We start from the raw sequence: 12,279 nt of genomic DNA, 5'->3' as shown, positions 1-12,279 counted from the left end.
GCATCTCATGCATACAACGGACACCTGTCCATCCACTCGATGCCTGCAGCGTGCGATCCTCTGTTGCGGCCTCCTCATTCTCTCGCTTGCCCATGCATGCCGCTGCAGATCAAGCGGCCTGCCCGCCTCTAGTCCCAACCATCTGACCCATCAATCATCCAATTGGTTTTATTTTGATGCGTTGGCGGTTTTGCCAGATCGCAAGCAACTGGTTCTGTGTCTTCTCACTTCTGGGTCGCGGCCCCTGCGCATCCTACGCCACCCGATATGGGCTCTCACTCAAAGAAGTCTACGGAGTACATGAGATGGATTACAGGCGTTTTTGGCTGACAATGCCAATGCCCGTCAAGGACAGTCGCCTACGCACTGCGGGAACCTAACTCGAATACTCCTCACAGTGTGCATGGCAGAGTGAACGCAGGTGGCTGGCAGCACACGCCTTATCAACGGTTAAGAGCTTATTCACACGTACTCGTTGATGAGGGTCCACGACACAAGCCACAATTGCCCGGTTAACTATCTGACTATCTGACAACCCTAGGTTGTCCGGGTTTACACGGGATTTGCCAACGAAGTCTGGGAAAAGGGACTAGGATGGCTGTACCAGTCTGTATCCGTACCTACACCCAGCCCTCCATAGGGTGTGTCTAGCCAGTGTGGTGATACTCGGTGAACGCATCAGTCAACCTTACTAAACACATTATACCCCGCGAACTTGTTGGTTACAGCCAACTGAAATTCTGGCGCAGCAGAAGCCCAGTCAGTCTCCAATCGGACTGTCTAACTAGGAACGGTCAAATGAGAACACAACAAGACAGGCAGCCTGTCAATTGTAACGAACGAGCTGCCCGGCTCCCTCCGCCCGGAGCAACCGGGGCAGAGTCAGGCAACTCATTAACTGTGTAAGACGATTAGTAGAGGTGCCCGCGAAACAGTCGATACTGGTGCCAGAAAGACCCCCGCAAACCTCTCAAGATGCGCCAATCCACTCTGATCGAAGCAGCTCGTACAGCTATTTCTCCGATTCCTACGAGGTAGAGGTACAGGCCGTACGAAGTCATAAGTCTGCAAGTTGTCAACAGTAGAGCGTGCGTGAGCCCTGTATCTCCATGGAAGCGGCGGCGCCATTGAATCGATCCTTCAAATGCTGACCCTTCTTCGGTGGCGGCAAGCTTTCTGAGCGGGCAGCTGAGGTTTATGATGCCAATTGAAGTCGGCCAAGTCTTTCGATATCATCGCGGCCGCGACCACAGCGAGCGGAAACTGCTTTGCCGCACCCTGAGAAGATGTCTACTGGTGGAGCCCCTCTCGCAAACTCGGTCCTATATTGCGGCAAGCAGAACAGGGCAGCTGTGCCCTTGTTCATGTTGGGAGTTCACGAGTTGAACACGCAATGCAGCTCATCGGCAGGGCGATAGGGCGAGGACGGGGTACCAGACCCGAAAACTACGGTGAAGCATCTTCAGCCATACAACGACGCCGCCAGCACCCACACGCCCAAGTTTGTTCAGAGAGCGGCGACATGCATATTGGCCGCTGCGCGGTTTGCGATATACCATAACAAGCGGCAGGTTTCTCCGAATTCGATGCGGCGCCTTGTCCGATCTGAGAGAGACACTATTCCGCTTGCACAGGTGGGCAACAGTGGCTGTGCGTACCAGGAAAGTAATTAATCTGACGTTTGACATTGCATGTTGTTGCTCATAGCCTTACAACATACGCATTGCGACATGCACCCTCCATCCGTGTTGGGACTGACTTGCGAATTCAAACCGGCTCATTGCACTCAGCAAGCAGTATAGGTGCTGATGCACATAACCTTAACAGCGGGAAGAAGCATTTCCTCTCTCGTGTGGCTAACCTGCAGTAGGTAACTCTGCTCTTTCTTCGGAACTCGTTCTGAATAGCACTTGGCTCTCACGTCGATCCGCGGGGACGAAGCGACTACGCGTACATGTTCGAGATGGCCCAGGAGGAACCTTGGCCGAATTGCAGCGTCGACAAATTAAGATGTCTGAGGACGACGCACGAGCGCTGTTTTACTCCTATCTAGGCTATTCCTCGCAAGCTCACCATGACGGAGCAAAGGCCACTTTGAAGCTCTGATCGATCTGAAGTTCTGTGCACGGTGTGGCAGCTATTCTACGAAATCATCTCTCATCTGCATGTAAACCTCCCAGGGGCTACCCATCCACAGCAATAGCTTCCGCAGCTGCCCCGCTTACATGAGCGGCGGCGTCCCCTTTAGAAGTGGGATACGGGTGTTTTTGGGAGGGAGAAGGGGGTCCCCAATAGAATCGTTCACAGCCTACGAACTGTCGAGTGTCGACAACCAACTGGAGTAGGAGACGACGAATCAACACAAGCGAGCTCCATTGATTCACGGCATCTGATCTCGTGATGCTGTCTCGGCGGTTAGGCGAGCAACGCATGTGCCGGATCGTCTTTCGTTTCTTTTTCTTTTTGGGGGGGGGGGGGGGGGCTATCGGCTTGGACGATGCGGAGATGGTCGGTGGCCGACCGCTGATGGAATGCCGCCTCCTTTTGCATCCGGCATCGTCAACAGCCTCACACACACGTGAAAGGCAGCTGGTGTCGCGCGCGCGGGAGAGTCTCCGCAGTGATTAATGAGCTGAGAGCTCAGTGAGCTGCGTCGTCTTTACGAAAACAACTTGGCCCCGTCGCGCCGTTTAGAGTTTGGGAACCCTGACCATTGACGAATCCAGCGTCAGAACAGGGCTCGTCTTGTTCGCGCAGTGCGCGCATACGATATTGCGAAAAACTCCGCGCGCTTCCGCCAACGCCCATCAATCACATCCTCAGGAGTCAGGACGGAACAGTCTAGTGGCAGTTGGCACCGAGTCACCGACAGCACGCAGGGGATACCGATCGCTAGCTGCAGCTCGAACTCTAGACGGATGCTGCATTTTTGCCCTGGCATACCCACGCGTTCAGACAGCATGCCGTATTGCCTCTAACGCGAGGTTAAAAACGGCGACTTTGTTGAACACACCGTTGCCGTCGCGATTCACCAAGAAGTGAGGGAGCCGGGGGCCGAACGGGGTACTTCGTCGAAGTGCAGACATACTGGGCGTCTTGTCATCGCACATGGGGCTGCATATCCTCCTCGTGGGGATGGCCTGATATCTGCTGCCCTTCCTCGAGTCTCGTGTCTCGTGTCCTGGAAGGCCCGCCGGAACAAGAAGAAAGCAGGCAGCTGGAGTCTGGACAGTAAGTGAGAGCAAGAAGAGAGAGAAAGATGTCCCTGCCCTCTTCCCTCGCCTAACATCCTGTTCAACTTTTTTCTCCCTGTAATCACGCTACGCGCAGAGAGACGGCCGCCCACCCGCCAAGTGTTCGCGGAAGCAGCGCTGCCAGATCCGGAGTGGGGAGTGCTCTCCTTTGTGGTTTAGAGCTATCATGGCTGCCATGTGGAATTGGCTGACTAGCAACGGGGACAGGCCTTGAAAGCTGTGGCTTTACGATTTTGATTTTTTCTTGCTCTCGAGGGGTTGGTGGTTATCGTCTGCTAGCGTCCGCCCACTCAGAGCTGCCATTCGAACTGGGGATGTTCATCCGCTCATCGGTGCGATCGCCCTATTCGGGATGCAAACCCCGTCGATTTCGTTACAGTAGCAACGAGCAACGGAACAAGCTTGGTGAACCGTGGATGGGGGAATAAGAGACGTGGTCAACCGTCAGTGAGTGTTCATCATCTCGTTTCAACCCCGTAAAGTCGCTCCTCCGTCCTCTGAAGCTTGCCTAGGATCGGCTGACTTGCAAAAGATTGGAGTGCGAGCTTGGCCGTTCTGATCGGAAGTGCCATGTGGTTCGTGGCAGGGCTATCCATGAGCAGCCGTCTTCGAGACGATTCTTTGTCGATATTGCTCTTCCTCACTCAATTTACCCTTTTTCTCCCTCTCAAGTTTCTCCTCTCTCCCACCGGGTCAGAATTACTGTGGATACAAAGTACCGACCCGACCGTATCCGACCTTCCAGAGGCCGCGTTGACGAAGATTAAAGACCAAAACTAAAATTGAACCTAAGCTTGCGACGCGGACGGGAAGTAGCAGTGCCCGCGTCGTTCGGCATCCTTACTCATCCATGATTCGGAAACTTGTTACCACAACTTGGTACGTACGCGCCGCATCGCGATCACGCAAGCCCGCGCGTCCAGCAGCGCCTTTATCGTGGAAACATGCATGCATATGGTAAGGTGGTGATGGTTACTCCATACGCCGGCAGCCAACTATTTGACCAACAGGCCTCGACAAGTTACAGGTCACAATACGTTACAATAACAAGGCCGTATCCGCATGGGTCCCAATTCGCCAACTCGGACTTCATGGGGAACTTTTCTTTCTCTCCTTCCTCTCACATGCGTGAGAACATCTCCCAACCCGCGCAGTCATGCAGATCCCATCGGACGTACCATTTTCCTAAAAAGGGAGCTGGTCATTGGGGCCCGCTGAGTACCACTCCTTGCCCAGCTTACTTACGGAGACTTGGGTGTTGGAACACTCTTTCAGACTCTCTCACCCCTGTTCCAACAGCGCCAGCAAAAGGAACAAGGCCTGCTTCGGGCGAGGAGTCGCATTGTGGATGATGTGTCCGATTTCTGTTTTTCTTTTGATCGACCGGTGAACCAACCTCTGAAGAGGGGGTGTAAGCACGGCACGGCTCGGCCTGGTAGCTTGACTTTTTATTCCCCTTCAATATGCGACATACAACATGGTACCTGCTAGTACTTCGTAGTCAGCCATCTGCAGTTTTTGTGACGAGTCTGACCAAGTTTTGAGAGGGTTTTCGGTAGGTAGGGAAACTTGGGGTTTGGTCTTTCGGTCTGCTGCTTGGGGCTAGCGCTTCGTTGGCGCATCTTCCACGTTTTGAGGCGCAGACAGTTGTACGATCATGATGTGAAGGCGTACATGAAATGGGCTCAGAATGATGATGTTCTTGGATGTGGTTGCGGCGCCTTTCTGTTGGAACGCAAAATCTATAGCCAGTGATGTCTTGATTTCACCCTGCGTAAGGTAGCAGAGGATCTATTCCAATCATGGTCACCGAGACCTCCCATCTACGGCCACAACTCAATCTTCTCCCACCCGTTCACCCTCTCCGCACCATCCTCCGCCTTCCCCTCGGCCTCGGCCCCGACAAATCGGTACAGATACCGTCTCGGGTCCTCCGAGGCGCTCAAGTCCGTCTGGTCCACCTCTGTCGGCACAATCACCACGACCCGGAAATTCTCCCTCGCGACCTTGTCGTCTAGGTCCTCGACCTTTTGCCCCAGCTTCAGCGTGTCCGAGGGCGGGTTCGCGGCGCGGGATGTTCCCGGCACCGGGTTTTTGAATGTGCCGCGCATCATGGGAGATAAGTTTCCAAAGTGCGCGGTGACTTCGCGGGCAAAGGACCAGTCCTTTTCCGGGGAGCCGATCACGGTTTTGCCGGATGGGATGTCTTCTTCACGGCGGCGTTTGGCGTCTGCTGGAGTCACGTTACGCATACGTGCGAGAAGGTGCTCGCGGAGCGCTGCTGTGTTGCTGCCGTCGATGTCCGGGCCGAGGAGGAAGGCTTCGCCGCGGATGCGCCATTGGACTTTTGCGTCGGTCCAGAAGCAGGCCTCTACGGGCCCGCCGCCGCCTGACTTTTTAGTGTCGTCTTTTCCCCCGTCGGACGTCAGGAAGTCGGGCACTTTTGCCATGCGGGCGTCGGTTGTTAGAGTCAAGAGGTCGGATTCGTAGAGGGGCGGGTTGAGGTCTGCTGTGTTTTTTGGGTTTACTAGGAGGGAGGCCCAGAGGCCGCGGAAGATTACGGTGCGGAGGCGCGGGGTGAGGGAGGATGAGGCAGAGGAAGAGGATGAGGAGTGGATTGTTGCGAGATTGAATTCTGGTGAGGCCATGTCGGTTACGTTTTTGAGGAAGGGGGCGCGCCAGGGCGCTGGGCCTGGTGAGGCTTTTGCTGTTGATGGGGAGGAGGACATGTTGCGCGGTGAGCTGGGTAAGAGTGAAGGTGAAGGTGAGGATTGGAGGTGGTGGGTTAGTTGGGATATGCGGCGGGTTGAGAGGGTTCGGATGGTCATGGATTTGTCGATGGCGATGAATGGAGGCGGAGAGTGATGGATGTGGATTGAGGTAGGTTTGTTTTATGAGTGAAGATGAGAGGTGAGGAATGTCGTGTGAGGTTTTTTGAGGTTAGGTGGTTTTTTTGGTCTATGATTCATCATTGGACCACATGGTGAGTCGCGCCGGCCTTCACAGCAGAATCAAATGTAAGGATATTTAGTTTATTGAAGCTATTTAATGATACTATGCTGATGCATAATGATAGATTTTTTCACTGAAAATTATGTTTGAAGGAGGCGAAAGTGAGATTCGCTGTTGACGTGCGAGATTTGGCGGGGTCGTCGGGAGATACCCCGCTGTCGTCATGACGCGGATGAGGCCGTGGAAGAGGCGCAAGTCGACGGACATGCTGTGTTCGTGGCATTGCCATCTTGACTCGGAGCTAAGCTCAAGAGTGTCTTAAGGTAGGCTTCCCTCGAAGAATTACTTGATCTGATTTCCTCCATTGTGGAAAACGCCTGAATGCGCTGGGGGTACAGTTTAACCTCCTCCAACGCGTCCCTCAGTTTCTCTGACGCCTTGTACGCTTCCATAATTTGACGCGTTAACGACTCTTTCTTCGCGGGCCTAGAAGAAACAGAGATAGTTAACTTAGAATATTCGCGGCAAAAGTAGACAGGTGACGCGAAAACATAAACTTACTCCACCTTTGCATCGTCTACGAATGACTCATGATGTATCCGCAAGTAACTTGCTTCAGCCTCGCGGTTGGAATATCCTGCGTGCTGCAACTCCATCAGATACATAGTGTATGATACTAATGTTTCTGTGATGTAGCTGATGCTGTCTTCGCGAGGCGGAGGAGGCTCCGTCAAAGGGAAGTCCCGGATAAGTTGATGCAACCCACTATCTCCTTTGGTTGCCAACATCTCGATACTTTGACGAGACCTTTGGAGCGCGGGAAGTGATATATCTGTCCAGGCCACCGGAGCCAATAGCCCTATTGAAGAGGAAGGATGATTGGTTTCCTTCAAATGGACATCTATCCAATGGTTCATCGACATTCTGATCACTTACTCGACATGACAGCTACGAAAATTTGTCTCAAAGCTCTGTACTTCTGTTCTTGCCACAGCCTCTTCGGCTGCGGACGCGCGTTGGACCTGTTTCCGGAGTTCTCATCGTGAATGGTGTACCCTCCTTGACACTTTTCAAGTCTCTCGAAGCTCCTCATCAGACTGGTAAACTCCGGCCCCAACTCTGTGCTTTCCTCTAGGTCGTCTGCCAGCGTCCCCATGGCGACACCAAAGGCGACGATCGCCGCATTCGTCAAGTTCAATAGATACGTTTCTGGGTCAAGAGACGTCTTCTGGACTTCCGTTTCCAGATACGAGTGCTCGTTGTTGAGTTCGATAATGGTATCAATAGTGTCAAACAGCTCCATTTTTGGTGTTGTGAGAAGGTGAAGAGAATCAGGCAGAGCTGACGAACATGATAGTGGCGAGCAAGAGCAGATTATATACATATATAGAGGTTTACTGTTCGCTATTCTTTGTTAACGAGTCTGGATACCCTTGGTCCATGAATTTCCAGATCACAATAACGATGTTCATGTCTTTGTTGAATACATCACCTGTCATGGTCAATCTTGCTAGCCCCGGCGGTTACCAGCGATGCTCTCCTATGTGTCATCAACCCAGACGCTCCGATAGCAGTCTGACTGGTAGCTGGATTACGAGCTTTGGCGGGGTTGTCGGGGAGATACCTCGCTGGCGTCATGACGTCGGTGAGGGCGCGACAGAGGCTCAAAGAGTAAATGGCCCTCTCGTAGGCTGATTAGAAGAATTGACGGAGAAATCTGGCTCTAATGATTGCAATCGTGTATTCTCATGGCATTGCTATCTACATTATAGGTAAATTGGTCTCGCCGCCTAATACAAGACTTCGTCACATGTTGGAAAGAGTTGGGATATTGTAAGGCCTCAAACGCGATTAGATGAAGATGGCGTCTGACTGCTTGGCCCTTGGAAACAGTAGACGACTGGTTTCTTTGAATCATACATGTAGATATCTCAATACTCTATTGATCGGGTCCACTAAGCACTGGATGCCACAAGCTCGGGTTTGCATAAGTCAAACCTTACCTCGGCGAAGATTTGGCTCACTCTCCCAAGAATATCTTTAAACGTCCGATCCTGGATTTGCTTTGATTCCTCTGACGACTCCTTGATGAATTTGGAGCCGTTGTTGGCCAGGATACGGACCGAACCCGGGCTCGCAGCCCACGCGCTGCGCACTAAAGCCGACTCGTGTTCCCCTAGACATTCTACATCTTTCCACGAGAACCTGAAAGAGTGTCAGCCAAGTGAAAACATATTTAGCGGCAGGAGACAGATGATAGAGAAACGCCAACATACTTCCCCTCACGAATCTCATCTAGCATGCGGCAGAGGCCCTCTTCAGACTTTTTGTCGTGATGTCGTTTGGATTGTAAATATTCCAGAGAGATGCTATACGCTGCTAAGTTGGTGACGCTGATATTGAAATATCCGTTGGCAATATCTGACTCTCTAGCCAAAAAATTGTGGTTGAATCCGGATTCGCGTGCATGTTGAACCAGTACATGTAGTATGCTGTCTCCCCAGATGAAGTCTGCCTGCTGTAACAGCTGAATCGCCTCGTGATCCCCTTCTGCTTTAGCTTTCTCGATAAGTTCATTCATTGCGCTATAATCGAAGCCCATTCTATGCCCCTCGAGAAATTGCCGTAGTAGCCTAACTTGTTGAAGGGACTCCGGTGTTCGGTCGAGCCCTAAACGCGTGGTGAGATGATGACCTTCCATTGATTTTCAAGGAAAGCCGTTCAAAATTCCATCGAGGCCCTGGACCCTGGTACGTACAGCATATAAGCTCGTTTGCAATACCGCTCAAGATATCGAACTTGCATCTTGCCACAAACGCGCCTGCTCCGAATGCCGGTTGGAGCACCCTATGGGAGCTTGATCATCATTGTAGCATTTCTTGAGTCTCTCAAGGCTCCCTTTTAGACTGAATAGCTCTTGCTTGAGGTTCACGTTGTATTTTGCGTTGAGCTCGCGTGCCAACGTCTTGGTGGTGAGTCTAAAGATGACGATAAGCGTTTTCACTGCGTTCAATAAATAACTGATGTGTGCGAGAGATTCATCCTGAACTGTAGCTTCCTCGACCAGGAGTAGGCGGGCATTTAGTTCCGCGGTACGGGGGATGAAGCGCGACTCCATCTTTTGTAATGCGGGAGGGTGACAAGAATAAGACAAGGAGCTAACGAAAATCGGGATGGCGAGGAAGAACAGGTTATATACATTTGGAAGCTTGCTATTCTTCTTTGTTGCAGTGTCTATCTGTTTTTTGAGGAGCTGTCAATTCACATCATCGCTCTTCATACGTCTTTGTTTAATCCACGTTCGTTCTCGAATCACAGTAATGTTGTTCGTATATCTTTGTTGTTCGAGATACTGGACATGACCAACCTTATCAAGCCTGGCAAAACAGATCGATGATTTCCCTACATGCAATGAAATTGAATTCAAGTTCTGGTCACCGTGTCTGCATAGTGAGCTTTGGTGGGATAGTCGAGAAGATATCCCACTGGCGTCATGGTGTGAGTGTTGGATTAGCCAGGCAGAGGGCAGAAAAGGGCCTAGGTAGGCGGGTAGGTAGGTAGGCAGTTTGGGACCGTGCAGACGGACCCTTCCACCTACTTACACCCACAGAGGGATCGCGGGCTCTGCCCACGGATCCTCGTCCTTCCACTACGCACAATAGATCTACCCAATTATTGACCTCGTCGCGACCGACAGGTCTGACCTGCTTACGTGTATACCAACAGTGAGGGTATAGAAGAAGTTCTACTAGATGGCCTTTTGATTACCGCAGAGAGGAAGGTTGACTAGAGTTTTGCTATCCCCTCGAGTGCGGAATGACGCCCGTACATACGTCTCCAGTCTTCACTGATCCTATCCACAGGGGGATTCTTCACAATTTGCCAACTTCCATTCAATTTACTCTAATTACTTTGTCACGAGATATGGATGTGGTTAATGCTGCCCACATTGAGTGGGCCCGCTTTTTGTGACATACTTCAACGAGACTCTATTGAAGAACTTTCACGTTCTATATACAACTAACTTGAATTCCGATGCTGACAGCATCGAGATTCATGGGCGGGTTATGAACTTTGGCGGGGTCCTCAGGATGCCCGCTCGCGTCGTGACGTGAGTGAGGGCGAGATAGAGGCGCGAGTTGAGGGACATGGTATCTTCTGACATCGCCCTCTAATTCGGTCTCGCCGCGCATCCTGGTTGATTGATTAGGATATTCTCGAGATATGATAGCTGTGATTTGTTCTGCAAATACAAATAATGTTCCTTTGACCATCTGGAATCGTACATGGGGAGATGCAATGTTGACTCCCGGTAGGCAGCAAGTAATTTTCGTGAATTCTTGATCGCTTCTTCAAATTCAGCAAGTAAGAATTGTCGATCAAGGTTTCTGTGAGAATGTGTGTTAGTCAAGTGAAAATATATAGTACGGCAATGGATACCCCAGATTGCAATGCAAAACACTGTAAGTGGTCGTTATTTTCAACACATTGTCGAAGCGTAGCCAAGTACCGTCTTTCAGCTTCAGGATTTGAATACCCCCTTTGCTGCAACTCCATCAAGTGAATGGTGTCTTGAGCCAAACCTGCTGTAATCTGATGAGCGACGACACCGCCTCTGTCATACTGTGACCACTTATCCCAAGCGCTGCCTCTGTCGTCAGCTTTTGCTGCCGTGAGAAGTTGGTCCATCATCTTGATTCCGCCGACGTCCTTCGCCTTCTGGATTACTTGACGCACTAAGTTATCGTTGCCATCGGCCTCAACCTGCTGGATAAGCTGGCACATCGCGCTGTCGCTACTGTTAGTTTCTGCCTCTAGTAAGAATTTAAGCAGTAGCTGACTTCGTGGTTTCTTCAAACAGGCAAGTCCTACATAGGGGGTAGAATAATTAACTCCCATCAAACCAAATAGAAGATCTGTTCGACAGCCAGTCGATACCCTGGTCACTTACCCATAACGAAAGAATCCCTAATGCCTTGAAGTAACTTGAACTTCCCCCTTTGTTACTAATTAAACTGTCCTGGATGCATGTCGGAGCTCTCATTGGAGGTTCTGTAGTCTTCTAGACAGTCCTCCAGTCTTTCAAGGCTTCTGTTTAGACTTTTGAGCTCCATATGGGAATTTGTACTTGTCCTGAGGTCGGGTTCCATCATTTTTATAGCAAGTTCAAAGACAATGACCAGTATTCTTGCAACATGTAACATAGGACTCGGATTTGCTGCATCTACCTCCAGAGCTGCCTTCGCAGTTACCTCAAGAACCCTATTTCTCCCTACCTTAGGTTGTTTACAACGCGTTTGGAGACTTTGTTGCTAATATCATCCATCCAGCGCTTCCAATCATTATCCAGCGACGTCTCCATCTTAAGCAATTTGAGAAAACGATGGTCTCGAAATCCTAATGATCATGAGAAAAGTAAGCGATGGCACTTTATACACAAACGCACCTTTTGGCCGTCTTTTTACAGGCTTCTGCGGACTTTCAGTGAAAGAGTCTTCAACCCAAAGCAAAGCTGTTCACGTATCTTTGTTGGTCAAAGTACGCAATCTGCAATGAACAACCTTGCCAGCCCAGCAAAGAACAGCTTTGCCGGCTATTTCCGAACAAGAAAGCAAAGCAGCGAACATGCCCCTTCAACCAGGCCTCAAAAGAATTTTTCCAATATCCATCGCGAACTGATCATAGCGCATGAAGGCGATATTGATCAATGGATTGCGTATGCAAGAGAGTGGCTCCAGAGATTCAGATTAATGCATAGAGTCAGATCTCGCTGTCGAGCGCCAAAAAGTTGGGGTAAATAGAACTAAACCTTATTATTGCTGGGTTCAATACCATTGTCTTGGAAAAGATGCAGATCACCAAAGCCGGCGGCTTTGATCTAGTTTATAGGGACGACATTCCAAGGTCTTTATCAAATGCCCATAGTACAAAAGCAAGTTGACATTTTGTTTCTAGCCTCTGTGCCTCGCTTTCATGTGAATCAAAAAGATGCCCCCCACTTTCACAATAGTAGTTGCACACTCACCTCCTTTTTCTAAATTCCTTCTCAGCTTCCGTTGCTATCTCGTCCATA

The 12,279-nt window shown here is 50.7% G+C and overlaps 3 protein-coding genes across 3 annotated transcripts; all 3 read right to left on the bottom strand.

The window, feature by feature from the left end:
* Positions 1-5,077: 5,077 nt before the first annotated feature.
* On the bottom strand, positions 5,078-5,983 carry BDZ83DRAFT_575541 (pyridoxamine 5'-phosphate oxidase-domain-containing protein; the record flags this gene model as incomplete). The annotated part of the gene is made up of 3 exons (XM_060504823.1): positions 5,078-5,116; positions 5,159-5,419; positions 5,498-5,983. 3 exons carry the CDS (start codon positions 5,981-5,983, stop codon positions 5,078-5,080), a joined length of 786 nt encoding a protein of 261 aa, XP_060365969.1.
* A 350-nt stretch (positions 5,984-6,333) lies between these two features.
* BDZ83DRAFT_618066 (uncharacterized protein) lies at positions 6,334-7,387 on the bottom strand. The gene is made up of 2 exons (XM_060508057.1): positions 6,768-7,387; positions 6,334-6,692 (listed from the first exon to the last, which is right to left on the bottom strand). The coding sequence occupies exons 1-2, from the start codon at positions 7,127-7,129 to the stop codon at positions 6,428-6,430; spliced, it is 627 nt and encodes a 208-aa protein (XP_060365968.1). The 5' UTR covers positions 7,130-7,387; the 3' UTR covers positions 6,334-6,427.
* Positions 7,388-9,716: 2,329 nt separating this feature from the next.
* BDZ83DRAFT_650933 (uncharacterized protein) lies at positions 9,717-11,161 on the bottom strand (the record flags this gene model as incomplete). The annotated part of the gene is made up of 6 exons (XM_060510410.1): positions 9,717-9,743; positions 9,809-9,910; positions 10,232-10,400; positions 10,478-10,594; positions 10,717-11,074; positions 11,158-11,161. The coding sequence occupies 6 exons, from the start codon at positions 11,159-11,161 to the stop codon at positions 9,717-9,719; spliced, it is 777 nt and encodes a 258-aa protein (XP_060365967.1).
* Positions 11,162-12,279: the final 1,118 nt, after the last annotated feature.

Source organism: Colletotrichum acutatum (assembly GCF_030867785.1).
Source record: "Colletotrichum acutatum strain CBS 112980 chromosome Unknown BDZ83scaffold_37, whole genome shotgun sequence".
Classification (NCBI taxonomy): domain Eukaryota; kingdom Fungi; phylum Ascomycota; class Sordariomycetes; order Glomerellales; family Glomerellaceae; genus Colletotrichum; species Colletotrichum acutatum.
This window is presented reverse-complemented; position numbering and strand designations above follow the sequence as displayed.

Bases quoted from the DNA above. Each gene is read 5' to 3' on its own strand.
- BDZ83DRAFT_618066 (XM_060508057.1), bottom strand. From the start codon at position 7,129: ATGTCGATGAACCATTGGATAGATGTCCATTTGAAGGAAACCAATCAT. The intron at 6,693-6,767 runs GTAAGTTTATGT...TGTTTCTTCTAG, and splicing joins GTAGACGATGCAAAGGTGGA to GCCCGCGAAGAAAGAGTCGT.